This window comes from Natator depressus, chromosome 8 (assembly GCF_965152275.1).
Source record: "Natator depressus isolate rNatDep1 chromosome 8, rNatDep2.hap1, whole genome shotgun sequence".
NCBI lineage: Eukaryota > Metazoa > Chordata > Testudines > Cheloniidae > Natator > Natator depressus.
Window position 1 is genome coordinate 14,189,609 of NC_134241.1, and position 18,832 is coordinate 14,208,440.

The 18,832-nt window shown below is 37.6% G+C and overlaps 1 protein-coding gene across 4 annotated transcripts in view; it reads right to left on the reverse strand.

Annotated features, from left to right (window-relative positions):
• The window catches only part of RAPGEF6 (Rap guanine nucleotide exchange factor 6), a 231,223-nt gene that overhangs the window by 138,338 nt on the left and 74,053 nt on the right, over window positions 1-18,832 (reverse strand). For all 4 annotated transcript variants that reach the window (XM_074960463.1, XM_074960468.1, XM_074960466.1 and 1 more), the window contains one exon: window positions 6,414-6,557. In XM_074960463.1, coding sequence (XP_074816564.1) covers window positions 6,414-6,557 — 144 coding nt within the window. The remainder of the gene's footprint in view (window positions 1-6,413; window positions 6,558-18,832) is intronic.

The window sequence follows — 18,832 nt, forward strand, 5'->3', positions numbered from 1 at the left end:
ATATTACCTCACCCACTTTGTCTCTCTAATATCCTGGGACCAACTTGGCTAAAATGTTACATTTAAAAAACATCCTAGCTGCTTCCACATAATGACAGAATTTTTTTTAAACAACCATATGCCATTAGATTATAAATTATGTATTATTAAAGTTAAATTTTACAAAAGCTGTACTTTTGACAGTGACCCCCTGAAACGTGAAAATTGTTGTGACGTGGTCCTAGTTTTTCCATGTCTGTCAGAAATGCTTACTAAATAAATGACTACCCTTATGAGACCGATTATAAAAAACAAACCGTAATTTATTTAGTGCATATTCCATCTATGCCCATTGGGATGATTATTTTTTTAAATTAAAAAGGCTGGTAACGTTGTCTATCAGACTGAGTACTGGACTGGGAACTACTACTGCTCCTGATCTGCTAGGTCTCCTTGGTCTCTGTCTCAGTCTGCCCACCTGCCAAACGGGGATAAGTGTACCTACCTAGCAGAAGTAATGTGAAAAGAAACTCATGTCTGGTTATAAATAGAGTACAAATCTATGTAAATGGTAAAATGTCTTCTGCGTGAGTGAGGGAAAGGGAGGGATAAACCTTCCCATTATAAAATCAGTTTTTCATCCTGTTAGGGGGAAAAAATCCTATGATATTTCCAGAGAGTAGAAATACTGCTGACACACACAACTCTGAGAACCTGCAAGGATATACTAAGAAAAGAATCTGTAAACTATACAAACGAACATGCAAACTTCCACTTTCACAGAACTAAATTAACTAAGCCAACGTTGGTCCATTTTTTTCCTTTAACCATTTTTAAATTACCTACATTAAGAGGAAAAATATGAATGCACAGAGAAGGCAATATAAGCAAAATGCAAGAGGAACTCTGCACTGTTATTGCAATTTGCATTTTAATTATTGTAAATTCATGTAGTTTACTGAAATAACCCTCTTAGCTTCTAGTGCTTTTCCCCATAATACCAAGTAACAGTCATTGGGAAATTAAGAGTTTAAAATACTTTAATAAAGTTAAATTAAAACTATTTGGGAGACAAATGACTAATATGGGACTAGATCTGCAGCTGCTCTGTGTATAAAACTTCCTCTGACATAAATAGGTGTTCCAGACATGCAGCAGCTGCAAACTCAAGTGTCTGAACAGTGGCACTTAACAAGTTATGTTTTATAAAAACAAAGATTAACCTTATTCTTAATCATGAGTCACACTGCATTTAATGTGTAGAAATCTGCATATTTAAAAGGTTAAGGGGGCAACATGGAGAGTCCCCATGCACAGGAATAACACAAGGGAGTTTTAGACTGGGGTAAACTTACAGAAACTCTGAACCATGAATAAATAAAAGTTTAGTTCTAGGTTAGGTCTTCACAGCAAAAAACAAAACAACAACAAAAAACGGTGTTTTATTAACTTGGGGTAGCTAACTCAGATTAAATTAGCAGTGTGCAGACAATGCAAATGGCATTTAACTAGGGTTAGCAGCTTGAGTTATAGGCTATACAATACCTGGGGCTGAATTCAAGCTGCCAACTTGAGTTATAAGTTGAACTTGTGTGTCTTCACTGCAATTTTAGCCCAAGTTAAGAACACACTTTTGTGTCTGTGTGTGTCCATGCGCAATGGAGAAATACCCTTAGAGAGATTAAAAAGTTACATGTGCCAGACAGCATCCAGGCTACGTCTACACAAGGATAAAAAACCCGCGGCACTACTGCAGCTGGCCTGCGTCAACTGACTTGGGCTTGAGGGGCTGAAAAATTGTTGTATAGTTTCAGGCTCGGGCTGGAGCCCGAGCTCTGGGACCTTCCACCCTCGCAGGGTCCCACAGCTTGGGTTCCAGCCCAAGAGTCTATACAACAATTTTTCAGCCCGGCAGCCCAAGCCCCGTGAGTTTGAGTCAGCTGACCAAGGCCAGCTGCAGGCTTTTTTTAATCCCTGTGTAGACATACCCTCGGAGTCAGACATACCCTGTGTAGACATACCCTCAAACTCACATAAATAATGCTATGTTGTATACTTATGACCTACAGAGCATCCCAGTGTCAGAGGGCAAAGAATTCAATGGTATCAGGTAATGAGTTTCAGCTGGCCTGACCAATTCCGTGTACCCCAACTCACTATGGTTATAATCTGTATTTAAAAAGTTGCCATGTAAGATATCATTGGAAAACTACTAACTCACAGATCATTAATATTCCTGCACAATGGATACACAGAGTGTACATAAAAAGTTATGAATATATGCTGAAATTATGAGAGGCATGTCAGGGGAGTTGGTAAACAGGTCTGCCTTAGCTAAAGGAATAAGTATTTGATTCTCTGACCAGCCCAGTCTTCAGGCAAAGACAACAACCATCCATTTTTACAGATTAGGTAAACAAAACTATTAAGCTAACAACAAGTGTGGGAAGAAAGAACGTAGAACTTCCTTTACTACCAGACTCCATGTCACCTTCTTCACAGCTTGAATAAACTTTACTTTGAGGGGTAAATCAGAAGAATCCATTTCAAAGGCTTACTGCTCTATAAAGGCAGGGGGGCTGAATCTCAAGTGATAAACAATTGAATCAACTGATTGTATACAATATTACTTTATTATACAAATGTATAAAGTGAGGTTTTTTTCTGGAAGCTAATGGCACAGTGGTGATCCATATCATTGTGAAATGTATGTATTAACACGATATGAGAAATATGAATACTTAATGATATTATGCTTTAAAGTCTGTGGCCAAACAGGGAGAAACAGGTTCCCTCTCAGACAGGAGAGATGGCAGCCATTTACCTGTTTCCTATGCAAATTAAGAAAGGTGTGACCAAAAACAATGGAAGTCTCATTTACATAGAAATCAACAAGGGGATGAGAAGACACAGAAAGAAAGAAAAAAGAAAGAAAAAAGAAAAAACAGCAGGAGGTCATCCTGCCTCTTGAAACAAAGTTACTGAACTTTGGAAGATATAAGCAAAGACAGAAGTCATCTTTGGCATCCATCACAAGACAATGGAACAGAGCTCTTGCAACCTGAGAAAGATGGGTCCTTCAACCAAATGGATGAGGTTTTAAGTCTCTGGAAACTGAACATAGGTGAAAAGCATGCTTTGGCAAAGATATTTTACCCTCTGTGGAAGGTCCTGACTGAGGAAAAGCTAGCCATGGCTGGGAAGAACGCAGACTGGTCAGAGAAACCATCTTGAACAAAGCTTGTACCATGCTAGATTAAGTTTTAGATTTTTAGATGTGTGTTTTCACATTTATTTGCTTGTAACCCTATCTTTATTCCTTTTACTTGGCATCACTTATCTATGTTCTATTGTTAATGAATTCGTTTTATTTTTACTCTAGACCAACTCAGTGCTGTGTTTAAAGGGAAGGGTGTATTTACCCCAATTAATAAGCTGTGATGTGCTTTTTGTCTCTTTACAAGAACAAATGAATCATATTATTTCTCTGAACTGTCCAGGAGACGGATAGGACGTTACAGAATACATGGTTTTGGGAAAATTCGTGCCTGGGAGTGTGTTGGGGGTCACCTTGCTGGTTGTAACCGAGACCAGAGTAGAGTTGTAGATTGTTTGCTGGGGTCAGAGCTGCTGAACAAGTGCTGTCTAGCACACAGACCCTTCAGGGTGTGATCTGTATGCTTGTAGGCTCGGTGTGAGCATTGTAAGGCAGGTTGCAGGACAAGTCATGACCACCCCTCCTTGGTCTAGATTGCCCCCCCCAAGACTCATGGACTACAGGGCTTTACAATACAAATACCTAAAATGAACTGATTTATACCATGAATGTAACACAATGAGTGCAATATGGAATAATGTGATCATTAAATAGGGCTTAGATACAAGATCTAGCAAACCACATTCAGCCTCTATCAAAGAGCAGTTAGCAGCAGGCAAAAAAGTGAAATAACATACTGCAATTATTAATTATAATCCTGTCAGTGGGGCAAATTTGTTGGAAAGTTTGTAAACAACTTTCCAGCTTTGGGAGGGATGCTATTGCAATGTCTTGCCTATTGCGAACTACAGTCAAAGTTTCTCTACACCACCTTTAATCACAAACAGTTAAATATATAAGATTTTTAAGAGTTTGATTCCTGAAAATCTTTTCACACTTTGTCTACTGCTTGCTATTTTTTCATCATTTGTTCCTGAAAAGCTGACATTGATCAAGTTGCAACTGCAATCACAATTATATAGAGAGATATCCCCAGTGCATAGTGTTATAGACAGATATAAGGACGGTAATTATGAACTACTGTCAGATGGTAAAAATGTATGTATTGATATGCTGAAATGTGAAAAGGTAATTATGAGAGAGTCAATGGTTTATCTGAGATTTTCAAAACCTTAGGGAACCAATGATCTTATATTAGCAGTATATTCGCTACTCAGTGTGCACAAGTAACTCACACCAACGCTAATGGGAGTTATATCTGCATATAAAGAAGAAACCATATTATTTAATGCAAGATATTTTACCTAATTATTTTACAAAACTTTGACTAAATTTAGTGAAATCTGCACACACTTTTTTTCTTCTTATAATTTTGTTACTTGCTGAATGTGGAGCAGGTAAATGTATTCTATTATGTTTTGATTTCTTAGTCATCAGTCGATTTGTCCACTGAAAAGCTTTTTTGCTACAGAAATTATCTGAAACTGTCATACAGGTAGCAAAATCTCATGATCTATAAATGGTATTGGTTTTTACTTCAGTCAGCTGTTAACCAGCTGAGATAACCAACTGACAGATTTTCTTCCAGAAATGTAGTTTGTGCAACCAAACTCCATGGAATTAAACTTGGTGCCTAAAATAGTTGACATTGTCAATCCTTGTACCCGTCAAAATCATACAGACAGAATCACAGGATGTGTTGGTCACAAGATTCTCTCTTCCTTACAAAGTGGTCAAAGGATGAAAACTTTGAGAACTACTATTTTCTGTGCTGATTCAGCCTTAAATAGAAATGCAATGGAGGAAGAAAGATGTATATTTTGTCACAATCACAAAGGCTAAATCTTCATCCATGATCAAACCCTTAGGCATTTCCCAGAGCTAGGAGACACAAATTCTCACTTCAGTGACTAGCTCAGTTTGTTTACTAATTCTTGACACAGAACAGAATACATCACACATCCTGAAATGAGGAGATACAGGAAGCTGAACCTAAAGTATACACAATTACAGCAACAATAGCCTTTCTGCTTAGAAGACAAATGCCAACATAACCTATACTCCCTGAAGTGCCAATGTTTTGGAGTTTTTAAAATTATCTTCTAAAAACATTAATATTAATCACACGCCAAAAAACTAATTTACTCAAATATAGTTAGAAAGTAGTTGAATTTCAGGTTTAATGATTGTGTTTCAAATGCTTTGCAAGCCTCCCAACTAGAAGAGACCATCAAGGTTGTGGGTTTTTTGTTTTGGTTTTGTATTTTTTTGTTTGAGAGAGTTACTTAATTTGTTTTCCTTCTTCTGGCCTGAAGACTCATTAAAATTTGGCTCCACTAAACCCTAACATTATAAAATAGCAGAAAGTATAATTTCTGGTAATGTGAACATTTTTCATGATAATTTGTTTGATTTTTTGGTAATCTGATTTAATGTCAAATCAACAAAACATCTAGAACAGTTACTTTCAAATGAAACCTTTTGTGTGGACCACACACATACAACCCACCACTAACAGGATTTTAGCATGCAATTACACAACACTAGTGGAAAACAGAAACCTGTAGAAAAAATATTGTGGCCTGAGAATCACAGCTGTATTTACCTTGGCACAATACAGATTTATATATTTAGTAATATTTAATGTGGCAATATTTAGTGTGGCAAATACCCTACTGGATGGCTAATTTCATCTCACCAAATTCTGCTATTTTCAAGTAAACTCTCCGATCTTTATACTGAATTGAACAACAGGTGAAACATCAAGATATGCCTTCATATTGTACAGTAGCTGGGATTTCATAAAATACTTTTCAACATGATCTAAACTGAATAGAAAAAACAATCTCAACATTTTAGGATGAGTACTTGATTTAAAGATATTGCAAAAACAACCACCAAGTATCCATGGAGGTCTTTGAGGAGGACAATCCTTTTCACTGACCAATGGCCTTCTAAGCATTTTCACTATTACACACAGCTGCAGATCCATAAACCAAAGCATTTTTGCTCTCAACTGCTGAACCTGAACTGCCACCTATAGCTATAAAATCCAAAGTGTTCTCTGTGTTCTCCAAGGAGAAAAATGTTTACAGATAAAAGAAAAACAAACTAACACTTTTATCTCCTTCTGTCTTTGACCCTAAAAGACCCAAATGCTCAGACAATGAGAAACCAACTAGGCTGATCAGTTTTTGTTAGTAGAAAACACGCTCACCGAAAGATAACTGCTAGCATCCACATTGTCTGTGATGGTCTGACGTTCTCCCCGCTGGTTAATCTTCCTAAACCTTCGTCGAGACTGCCTGAGGGGAACTTCTCTTTGCAGGATATTCTCTTCATTGTCTTTGGAATTCTCCACCTGAAATACATGTTCAGGATCCTGGTTAAACATCCAATTCTTCCATATTATTGAAAGTCGGTGGAGTTTTATTAAGCTCATGAGGAAGGCATTAACATTAGCTAAGAACAGTTAAGTCTTTCTTAGGAAACAGACTACACAAATTTCTTAAGCAAATGCTACGTGTCTTAAAATGATGTTATTACAATGAGCTGAAGGCCACAGTTTCCTTCCAGGAAACAGTAAAAAAAAAAAAAAAAAGTCCCCTCTCCCCGACGCATACATATCCTTTAGACAAAATCATTTACAAGTTGTAAAGACTTCTCATTGCACTTACACATACTACACCATAACAATTAAAATAATTACATATTGCTCAGTTCAAGGGTCATCATCAACTCAAAAAAATACATTTGACCATTTTGTACTCCCTATGGTTATGAGGTTGCTCATTAAAACATGTTAGCTACTTTGTTTTAAATAATATAATATGATTTTACGAAGTCTTTGCAGTGTAGACAGGGCACATCATGCTTAAAAATGTGTTAGGATTGTCCGTGACCAGCTAGGTCCTAGCCCATCCATCCAACAACTATAAGATCTCATCCTTTATTAATGACCACTTCACTGAACAAATATAAAACAACTTTAAAAAGAAGTAACTAGAAACTGCCGTGAGCGTTTCACACTCAACTTTATTTGGGTATAAAAATTTTTAAAAGGTATTTAAACATATGAACACAGGTAAACATTAAGTACTGTACTTGTATCTAGCTTGTTCTAATTCCATTTCCTTCCCCTGTCCCCTGCACCCCCCGCCCTATAAAAAGCAGGCCCATCTTTCCACATTTCCTTCTGATGTCTTGGAAAAACATATCACAGCAGGAAACAGAACAGACATGTATATACAAATAAGGCTACATCCAAGCAAAGAATTCTTCTAACATATCTTTAATACACAGCAGTTTCTAGTTTCTTATTTCACATATTTAAAATATTTAAATTTGGAAATTCAAAAACACAGCTATAAAAAATTCCTACTGAAACAGAGACCGGCAACTTTATTGACTCTTAGCAGTCATCTCAGTATACCTTCGTAAATTTACTCAAGTTCAGAAGTGTACAAGGAGGAATGGAAACAAAAAAGAGACAAAGAGTTGGAAGACAGTAAATAAGCAAGTAACAAAGAGCATAGAAATTATTCATGAATATGGCAAGCACAACCCACATTCTACATTAACTGAGGCAGCAGGTCTCTATGTCAGGAGGAGAATATAAACAGCCCTTTACATTTTAAACTTTTTTTTTTTAAACACTGAGAAAAAAATAACATCACTTGAAAATAGACACAGTATAATTGCCTTTCTAGCAAGGCAATATACGAGAAGTTATGCTCATGACTGGTGAACTGACCAGGTGGACGCAAATCTGACATCACAGCTGGGAACAAAACAAAAAATTCAACCTCACACCACACTAGTACCAAAAAGGAGGCAACTAAGCAGGTGTCGCACTAGCATTTAACAATATTTCACAGGGATTTTATTATAGGTTTGCAAAGGCAGAGGTAAAAGACTAAAGCAAAAATTGGGTTTTTACTTATTGATAACACAACTGTCAGACCCATGAAAGTGGCCATGGCCAAAACCTTGAAGTTTAGCTTCTTATAAAATTGTCCTGTTAAAGTAGCCAAAATAATTAAATATATTTCATTGCATCTTACATGCGCGTGCGTACACACAAACACACAATACATGCAGTGCTTTACTAAATGTATTATATGCTTCTAGAGTCAGGAACGGCAGAAGCTTCCTAAAAGTGTGCGTATGTGGGGCTGCCGGCGCCCAAAACCGTGGCCTCGCCTCCCCACACCAACCCTTCCCCTGAGGCCCCACCCCCATGCCACCTCTTTCCCCCAAGGCCCAGCACCCTCTCTTTCCCCTGAGGCCCTGCCCCCTGCTCACGCCTCTCTGCCCTCTCCCTCCCATCGCTCACCCTTACCACCAGTAAAAAGTGGGGCAACCGTGATGCCCTGGCCTTCCCTGTTCTGATGCCCCTGTCTAGAGTCCTGTGAGCTGTCAAGTACTTAGGACAAGGTGCTTAGCTTCGTTGCACAGACTACAATGGGAACTGAGGGTGCTCAGCACCTTGCAGGAGCAGATACAACATTATATAGTTTTGACACTGAAGTTCACAACATGACTATCTATTCATTTTTCAGAGAGTCTTAGGACTGTGGCAAAATAATACTGTACTATACTGTGAGAGGAAGCCATTTTTCTTCCCTCATTCTAATTGAAAACTAAGCAAATTAGGCATGAAAATGTTTTTGCTTTCTGTTAAGAATTAATCAACCAACTGTTAGCGGAAACTAAGTAATTAAGGCACCTGCTTCCTTCAGTTAATATGGCTACTGTATAACTGAAAAAAAATACCAAAAAAGCCGGGAAGCCCTTTGTACCACAACACATGTAAGCATCCTATTTTCTACAGAATTCTGATTCCCGTCCAAAGCAGCAGAGGTCTCAAAACCTACACTAGTAGGCTATATTAGAGAGACCTTTATAAGTAGTTAGAGTTAATAAATGATCAATCAATTCCTGTAGAATCCAGCAAGTCAATAGATTGCTTCCACCAATGTGTTTATTATAGGCAGTGCAAGTAGTGATGCCTATAGTTAATGTAGCTTGCCACTTCCTATTATATAAAGACTGTGTTTTTGGGTGCTTATAACTTTGCCAAACTTAAACTGTTCAGGCTGAAGTTTTCCATACTGGATGTCTGCCTCAGGCAGAATTTGTTTTGAAAGTTTCTGCAAAAACGATTCAGCCATTTCTGAGAAAAAGGTTAGCAAAAACAAAAAAACATTGTTTTGCCCATGTGAAAGATTTCTTCCAAGAGTAGCCCTAGCAGGGACTTGAAATCTGGCAGTGGGATCACTGTAGTGTCAATAATATGACTTTTGCCATAAAATATCCCCAAATCTGGCCACGTTATAAACCTCTGAAAATCTCAGTTCACCCAGGCCCAGTAAAGACTTGTTAGAAGTTTGCAGCTCAATTCTCCAAAGATTCTAACTATGCTGAACATGCTCCATCCCCTCATAGCTCCTACGGGCAGACCAGACCGCATATGCATCATCCCCACAGAGTGGCTGAGCATGCTCCATCCTGGGGCTGCAGAGGTTTAGCAGGACTTTCCCTTGCAACTGCTTCTTCCACCTGCCTAGGGTCACTGTGGCACTAAGCACTGTAACTCAAAGCAGAGAGATTGTCTCTCATGTGCTCTCAGTGTTTCTCCTGCTGATCCCAGGCAGTGTGTGTTGGGGTGGGTAGGGAGGATTGAGAAGGAGAGGATAGGAGGGGTTGGGGGACAGAAGCAGAGGAACGGTGCAAGGGACAGGAGTCAGACAGAGGAGTGGTGTGGATAGACGGGGCAAGAGCTGGGGAGGGGGAAGGAAGAAGCAGCAGCAGAATAGGGAGGAAGGGAACAGGCAGGAGCCAAGCTCCTATGGAAAATATAGGATGTAATGATCATGTAATTAAAGACTAACATAATACCTACAAAGAAGCTGATTAAAGGTGCACAGGCAAATTTAACTCTCAAATTTCCAAACTTTTGAATGCTTGACTTTGAAACTTTAATGTTTCTAATGTAATTTTTTGGGATATAACCACCATTTATATAATACACACTCCTCATGTCTGTAACATGCTTATAACATCTATTAATCATCATCAACTATTTATAAATAAAACCTTAATACAAAGCATAACATAGACATTTGATACCCTCCACTAGCTCCTGGTGACCAAAACTGATCTACATCTCTGAAAAATTTGAGATGCATGTCTTTAATGAAATTAAATTGCTGAAAAAAAAATTATGGAAGAGATTCAGGTAGGAAAAAAATTATACAAAATCCAAGAATATTCTTAGCAGGGACTGCAATTCAAGCCAGCCTAACTCACTAGAAATTTGTCTCTTTTTTCCCTCCTCTTTGTGGTGCTCTCAACAATCTATTCTTCAGGCCAGGCTCCTTCTTACAGCAGCCTGAGAGGAATCATACTATAAATAGGAGCAGAAGGGGAAGCAAGTATTTTAGCAGAAAGGAGACCTAGCCTTTCCCATATTAATTCCCTAGTCAAAGGGGTGCTAATAAAATAAAATAACTCTACAAAGTGAATGGAAGCTCTTCCTCTATTTTTCTTGTTTGTGCTGACACACTTTTCACACCATATAAAGCACTGTTTGGAAAATATTGTCCATTAAAATACATTTGAAGTGGTTTTGTAAAATTTGCCATTTTGCTCCAGGAAATTACTATGTATGCCAGTGCTACAGGGTGAGCACAGCCAGTACCTCATCAGCTCACTCCAACTTGACTTATTTGAAGGCAGAGGAGCAGCAGAGTGGCTTACTAACATCTCCAGGACAGGAAAGCTGCACCCAAGAGAACAGTAAGAGTGCTGGGAATGGGGAGGGTTTGAGGGATACTTCCCTGGCAAGGATGATCTCCCAAAAGACAGGCTGTGGGGGTTCCCTCTGAGAAGAGTGGGGCTTCACACCATCAAGGAGGACTAAAGTGGCTGTGCTGGCAGAGGGACAGAAGAGGTCTGAGAAGGAGTGTAGGTATGGCAGAAGACACCAGAGTATGGTATGGTGAGACTCCCAGCAGAGGCTGATGGAAGGTCCTGTTAGGAAGAGTAAGGACTTAAAAACTATACCCATTCAGTGTGGGAAATGGATTATATCTGGGACTTTTTGTTATGGACTGAGTTGCACTATGATTTTATTAATAAACCAACCCAAAGGAAGGATATTATTGAAGCAAGACAGCCTGAAGTGGAATCATTGGGTTACCTGAGAGGGAAAACTGAGGCAGTCACACGTATCCTGCTATGACCAGCCATAAGAGGACACTCCAGGTGGGACCACCCTCTGATAGCCATTAGTAGCAATGCTTCCACCTTTTCTAAACATTAAACAACCATTCCTTTTGCATACTGTTTCTTAAAAACGATGAGCTTCATCACCCCATGGAGGTGTCAACCTGCCACTGTTGTAGATATTGGAATGCACTCACTTGTCAAACCTGATGATGGGTATTGTGAGGAGAAGTGGTAGGGGGAAATGGAGGAGAGATATAAGCCCTCATGCTTCATGCCATTAGCAACCTCTAATTGAGAGATGCTCGGGAAAAACTTCCCACTTGGGCTGGTTATTCAAAATTATTCATTACAGGGTTTCATGCACCTTTCTCTGAAGCATCTGGTACTTGCCTGGTACATAGAACACTAATGTGATCCTATATGGAAATTCCTGTGTTCCTGTGAAAAGAATGAAGTGTTGGGGAGCCTTGAACGTTCTCTGTTCTCAAGAACAGAGAATCAGTTGTCTTTTGATTTCCAAAATGCATGGCTCCACAGGAGATGAATTGCCAACTGTCAAAGGATTAAAATACAGATATTGCAGACTTGATACAGTGCTCATGGGTAACAATATAGGTTCACTAAAATAGAAAGTGGAACCCAGCACTAAGTAAAATATATTTTGGAAACAGCTGAAGGTAGAGAGGATCACAGCAGAGAGCCTCTAACATGCCTACTTTAGAGGATGACTTTTTGGCCAAGAGGTGGCTATAAATTTCTAGAATTAGGACATCAAAATTTAGGAGAAAATGCCTTTTTGACATAAATTAGTTAGGAATATAAATCAAAGAATATTGTCACACTGATGTATAGGTCAGACAGAACAGAAATAATATGGGTCTGCAGTTAGCATGTGGTAACTTATATAAAAAGCTTTGAGTCTTGCGATGTATTAGATGTGTTTTTGAAAAGCAGACCGACTCACACAATGAGCCAGTTTTTCAAGACAGATGATGATGATAAACCAAAGGGAGTTAGATAACCATTATTCTCAGTAGATATCATGTGATCCAACTTTAACCTAAACATGCTGAGCGGACACAAAAGATGATGAAAAAGAGTAGGTCACAGGCATACATCAAAGCAGGAAATGTATGTGACAGCACACTATTAAAAATACAAATGAAAGGCTCATATTTTTAAAATGCATTTTTTGTTCTTTAAATTACACTATGCTTGTAGACATATCGTTCTTTTAATGAATCATGCCTACTTCTCTACAAAATACGTATCAACATCCATGCCTTATGTGGAATAAGAAAGCAGTAGCATGAACTAGATGCTGCAAGAATAATGCTTTTATAAGTACACTGCTACTAGATGTGTTAGAATTGAAAATTACATTTCATAACTACCAGTTGAAAATACAGAAATAGTATCCTAGAAAACTAATTATATCACTGCTCAGACATTTTCCTGCACAAAGAGCAATATTGCTATCAGTATGAAGAACATGGAATCTTCTGTACAGTATAGGTATCTTCCTATTGTAGAATATCAATGCCTCTTTGTACAATTAACCTAACTTTTTATTCCACCATAATCACACAGAATTAAAGCAATTAAATAGTACAGAGGAAATCTTTCAGCATTTAAAAGAAAAGGAATATATACCTAATTTAAACACTTACAAATATATTAAAAGAGCTATTAAAGGAATAGCTATACTGAAATGCTAAATTTTAAGAGGACTGGTAATGTCATTTTGTATTATGCAGTGGCATCAGTTACGTTGGTTCTTAGGCACAATATAAAACAATGTTCATATGCTTATTCTTAAAAAACCTTCAGTAATCAGCTGGAAATTGAGAAAACTTGTCAATATACAAATCTGACAAGAAAAAATAAATTTGTTATCTTTACACACACACCCATGCATGTACCTGCTCCCTTAAATTGCAAGAGAATTTAAAAGAGACGTTCATCTGAACTGGGGAAAAAATTTTGAACTAGGAAGAGAAAACCTACAACAATTTGACCATGTAAGTCTTAGACAATACTTTTCTGAAAAGAGGTTATTTCCTCAATAATTTTCAAACGATGCTGTTGTTTTTAGAAAATGGAACAATAATTTTACCATTGAAACCAAACATACTGCAAGCTGAGATAGTGCAGCCGTGCCTAATTTGACAACTAAATTGAGTTCCGAGTTCAATCCACCTCTTTACAGTGGGGGTGGTCTATTTCAATATTGCCTGCCCTCAAAATTCAAAAATCATGAGTCAGGCCCCTCCACCTCCACATTCATGAGGCTTTAAGAAAAGATTAAGTTTTTTGGTCTATCATCTGATTTTTGATCTCTTCCTCCCCCCTCCCAAATTGGCACCAATTTTGGCCCGACTGAAGGAGTTCGCCCTGATACAACTGAAATCAAATTATGCAAATTTGTACAAAGCGCAGCCTGAGGCTACAAAGGGCTTACTAGCTCCTTACAAAATGCTAATGAAGTTATCCTGTCTTCACACTAATTAATTATGTGCCCCGGTATCTGCACATCAATTAATTTTATACCCTCATACCCACATCAATTCTTCAGCCTCTGGTCCCACATCTACCCATTGCATCCCAGCAGCTCCAGGGTCTCTTCACCCCCACACCCTCTTACCTCCCAGGATTGGGACTCATTTTGACAGATGCTTATATTGCAGGTAAATATGAAACATCAGTTGCAACTGTTAAACAAGTGTATCTCTAGCTTCATTCTATATTTAGGGCTCAATTCAGACAGATGGGTTTGCATCTCTAAGCACAGCAAGAGAATTTGGCAGATAAGACGGGGAGTATCATCTGAGTATCTGATATCGGAGCAGAACCTTTACATGTCTTTTTCTAAGTCACAGTAAAGAAAGCCACAGATAAACCTTGCTAATTTCTTTAGTTTACAAACACTAACAAGAGTGCGTGGATATTTACAGATACCAGAAATTAACCAGGCAATCTAGATTTTGAGAATAAAAAATTGTCATCTTGAAAAAAAATAATCTGCTATTGTTTTCCATCCCTGGAAGGTTGTGATGTAGAATATGCTGCTGAAGGAGTTTCCCCGGTCCTTATGAAGACAGGATTTTGGATATACATTAATGGAGCTCTGGGGTGCTCCTAATTTTTCACCACTCCCTTTTTGAGGTCCTCTATCATGATCACACAGGGGGACATGGTGGATTTTATTTAATAATCTTAACTTATTTGACCGGATAAGCCACTGTTAAAACAACATTAGGCAGCCTCTCTCTCACTACCAGGATACATGTCTGCCGCTGCAGCAGTCCATTAGCCTGAGAAGCAAAAAGCAGTTTTTAGATGCTTCTAAAGTACACAGTTACAGTATTAGTCTTTATTTTCAGTGTGTAACAGAAAAGACTAGAATGACTGATTTAACAGGAAAAAGAAAAGGAGTACTTGTGGCACCTTACAGACTAACCAATTTATTTGAGCATGAGCTTTCGTGAGCTACAGCTCACTTCATCATGCTCAAATAAACTGGTTAGTCTCTAAGGTGCCACAAGTACTCCTTTTCTTTTTGCGAATGCAGACTAACACGGCTGTTACTTTGAAACCTGATTTAACAGAGTAGTCTCTAGTCAAAGATGTAATTTTATTGACTTAGCATTGACCACTGCACAGTTAGTACTACAAGAGCATTTCTGTATGGAGCAGCTTTCCCCATAAAGCATGATGCAAAGTGAAATTGAATAGGATCACATGATCTGACTCAATTTTACTCAACAACCAGTGCTAGCGGGTAACATCCTTCTGTTCACAAACACCATGCTGCTCTTGGGAAATCAACTACTTGAACCTAAAGAAGAAAAAAGGAAGCACCAAGAATGAAAGTGGGGAAAGAGACCGCAATACAGTTAGATCTGCTGCAACTTTTGGCTACGTCAATTAGGATATGATTAAAACCATCAGTTTAACAATAAACAGGTCTATTTGTTAATCCAGTAAGTCACCTAGTTTCCTAAATATGATTTGTCATGCCCATCCATGTACTATCTGTTATCCTCATTAACTTAGCTTTGGCTGACCACATTTATGGCCTTTAAAACGGGTCAGTTCTCCGAGGAATCCCCTTAAATTGATTTTTATTCTAGGAAGAAGGAGGAGATAACAAGAGATGTGAAAATCTGTCAGCAAACCTATTAGTAAACTATGCTGCACTTGTATGTGGTTAAGTGGCAAATACTTGTTGTTTTTATCTGGTCCTCATATAAAATGCTGCTAAATTTCTAAGCAAAAACAAAGAAACAACTGAAAACCAAAAATTAATTATGAGAGAAAATCAGGGAACTGAACTCAAGGCTCCTATGAGGCTGTGAAGATAATTACCAATGTGTACACCACCAGCCTGTCCCTTTTTTTTTCATTTTAAGTTCCATGTAGAAATGTGACGGGCTTTGTTGATTTAGTCTGTTATGTTTAGCTATAAAAGGTGAAAGCTAACGTCATGGAGAAGAAACAATGTGTTTTAGTAATTTGCTCGTCCTAGGTGGAAAATACACTGAAGTTCCAGAAACGAATTTAAAAGACCCAGATATTTCTCTGCACTGCCTAACTGGAATTTAAGAATACTTTTAATTGTATACATACTATTAAACAGTATACAAATAGTTTAAAATATAGTACAGGAGTATAAAAGTTATGTATTTCTTTCCAGTAACGTCTACAATGTGCTTGATGTTACTAAATAGCTAGACTGAGAAATTATATTTCTAGATATTAAATGAAATATAATTCATAAAAATATATTTATGGTATCTTTGGTTCAATTACAAACATTATCCAGAGGTGAAGGGATTTTCTGCAAATCTTAGAGGGCATGTTTTGATTTCTAAAATAGGATGTTTGAAACTTTAACAAAATATGAACCCTACCTATCCCAAGCTGGTATGATACTATCAAGTGAAATATCAAAACCAAAGGAACATGTAACTTTGTTGTGGCTCACGTGAAGTTAAGTTTGGAATGATCTGAATCAAGATACCAAGTGATCTGTCAGATTCAGGTAACACCTAAAGCACCACTTCTGAAAACATAAATAAATAAAACTGTGGAGCTGACCTAAATTGGAAGAAGAAAAGGAGTACTTGTGGCACCTTAGAGACTAACCAATTTATTTGAGCATAAGGTTTCGTGAGCTACAGCTCACTTCATCGGATGCATTCAGTGGAAAATACAGTGGGAAGATTTATATACACAGAGAACATGAAACAATAGGTGTTACCATACACACTGTAACAAGAGAGTGATCACTTAAGGTGAGCTATTACCAGCAGGAGAGTGGGGGGGGGGGGTTTCCATGTGAGTTCCAACTGCCACTTAAACTGATGTAAAATATTTTCAGTTGGCTTCAATGGGAATTGGATTGGGCCAGTTGGGATCAAAACTCACATGGCCTTTCTGGATATATTTCAGCCTTTTCTACATATTTCTTTGCAAAAATAGGTTGGATTTTGGTTTCTTCTTGAAAAAAAGTTTTGTTTTCAGTGTTTAACTGATTATTTTATTGTGAAATACATCATTTTGTGACTTTATTAAAGCTCCATTTGTTGGAATCAAGAGATTGCATGAAAATCTCAGCTTTCATTTTTAAAAATGTTAAGATTCTAGCCCTCATGGTTGAAGAGAAAAGCTAGAAAATATGAAGCAAGTGTACATTAGTGGCACAGAAACCAAGAAAAATAAAAAACAATCCAACTTTTATGTTTTGTTTTGTTTGTTTTTAAAAAACTCATGATTTTAATCAAAAATCATGATTCGGAGGCGGGGGACTGAGGCATGGTTTTTTAGTACTTGAGTTCGCAATACTGGGTTTTACAATTATGCTGAAGACAGATCCCTACAGGAAAAATCTCAATCAGTTTCAGCTGAGTTTTGCAAATGACTACTACCTAAAGTCACCAGCCAGACAACTTCTGCATGTGATGTTTTAGTAGTAGCTATTTTCCCTTTAACAGCTTATCCTATCCATTAAGACTTAATGATTAAGTGTTCTTTTACACATATCTATATAGTTTTAAAGGGAAATTTACTGAGAAGGGCATCAGTATTTCCTAGGGCTTGTACGCTTACAAGTATTTTGACCAGAGATTATGTTCTGTGTCATTTTGCAAATCACATTGGTAGCTAGTGAGTCATCAATTAGCATTTTAGGGAAAAAATCAAATATCATAGAATTTTTTTTCATGACACAGCAATGAGTCATTTCCTACTTCAGAGAGTTTTTACATCAGACAGGAGTTTCAACACAAAATGCGTGCAATTTGTCCAGACAATAATGTACCAGGTCTACTAATGAAACTATGCATTAATACTTTGTAATAAAAAAATTGTTCCTAAATTACCTATAAAGAATGAGCCAAATTCGTTTCTCAGTTAAAGGAGTCTAAATCCACTGACCTATATGGACATTTACACAAAGCAGAATTTGGCCCAAGAACTCTTCTCAAAATGTCTGTTTTCCACATTTAAAGGATCACAGTTATTGTAAATACATAAAACCTACAAATTATCAGAGAAATGAAATTTGGAACTAGGACAGTCTATGACTGTGGGATATAGAGGTTCCAGAGAACTTCAGATCAGTTTTACATTAGAACAGTATAAAAATCTGGCTCAGCCCACCAGCCATGTACTGGGTAGCAGCAGTTAACAGGCAAAAATTTGAAGTGGTAATAAGCAAAATAATGCCTGAGGCATTTCACATAGTATTTCTGTACATATCATCATCAAAACAGCCCAAAAGGGTCCAAGAAATCATGAACATCACCACCACAGCTAACACTTGTTCTTGAGAACGTACAGGATAATCACGAATTTACATGGCATTTTCTTACCTCAGAAATGTTGTGGAAGTGGCCCAAACTAATCTACTCCTCAGCCCCGGCGTCCTTTTTTCTTGTTATACTACTAATGCCAGCCACCCGTTAAATGCTTGTTATATTGCTGCTTTAAAATGACATTAATCTTAAAAGTCATGCTTCTGTCCGAAAACTTTCTACCTATTATTTTTACTTTTAACATCTAACATTCACTACAAATGAAAGAGAAAGACTAATTTTATCTAGTGCCTGATACTAAAGACTGCTTTAAAATACTTAATTGTGACTTTCGTCATTGTTATGACTTAAATTCATCTGATGTTAAAAAATGAACACACCCATTTCCTCACTACTACTACTAACCCCTTCACTGAAATTAGACTGTGAGCTCTTTGGGGCAATAACCCTGAAATCTTACTTGTACTCTGAGGCATGTAGTACACAGGTACTGTAAAATAAGCAACCACCACCACAAGATATATTCCAAAACTTTAAACTCTGCCTCTAAAGGTATTAAGAGGCAATGTTCCCTCTTTAGTAATTT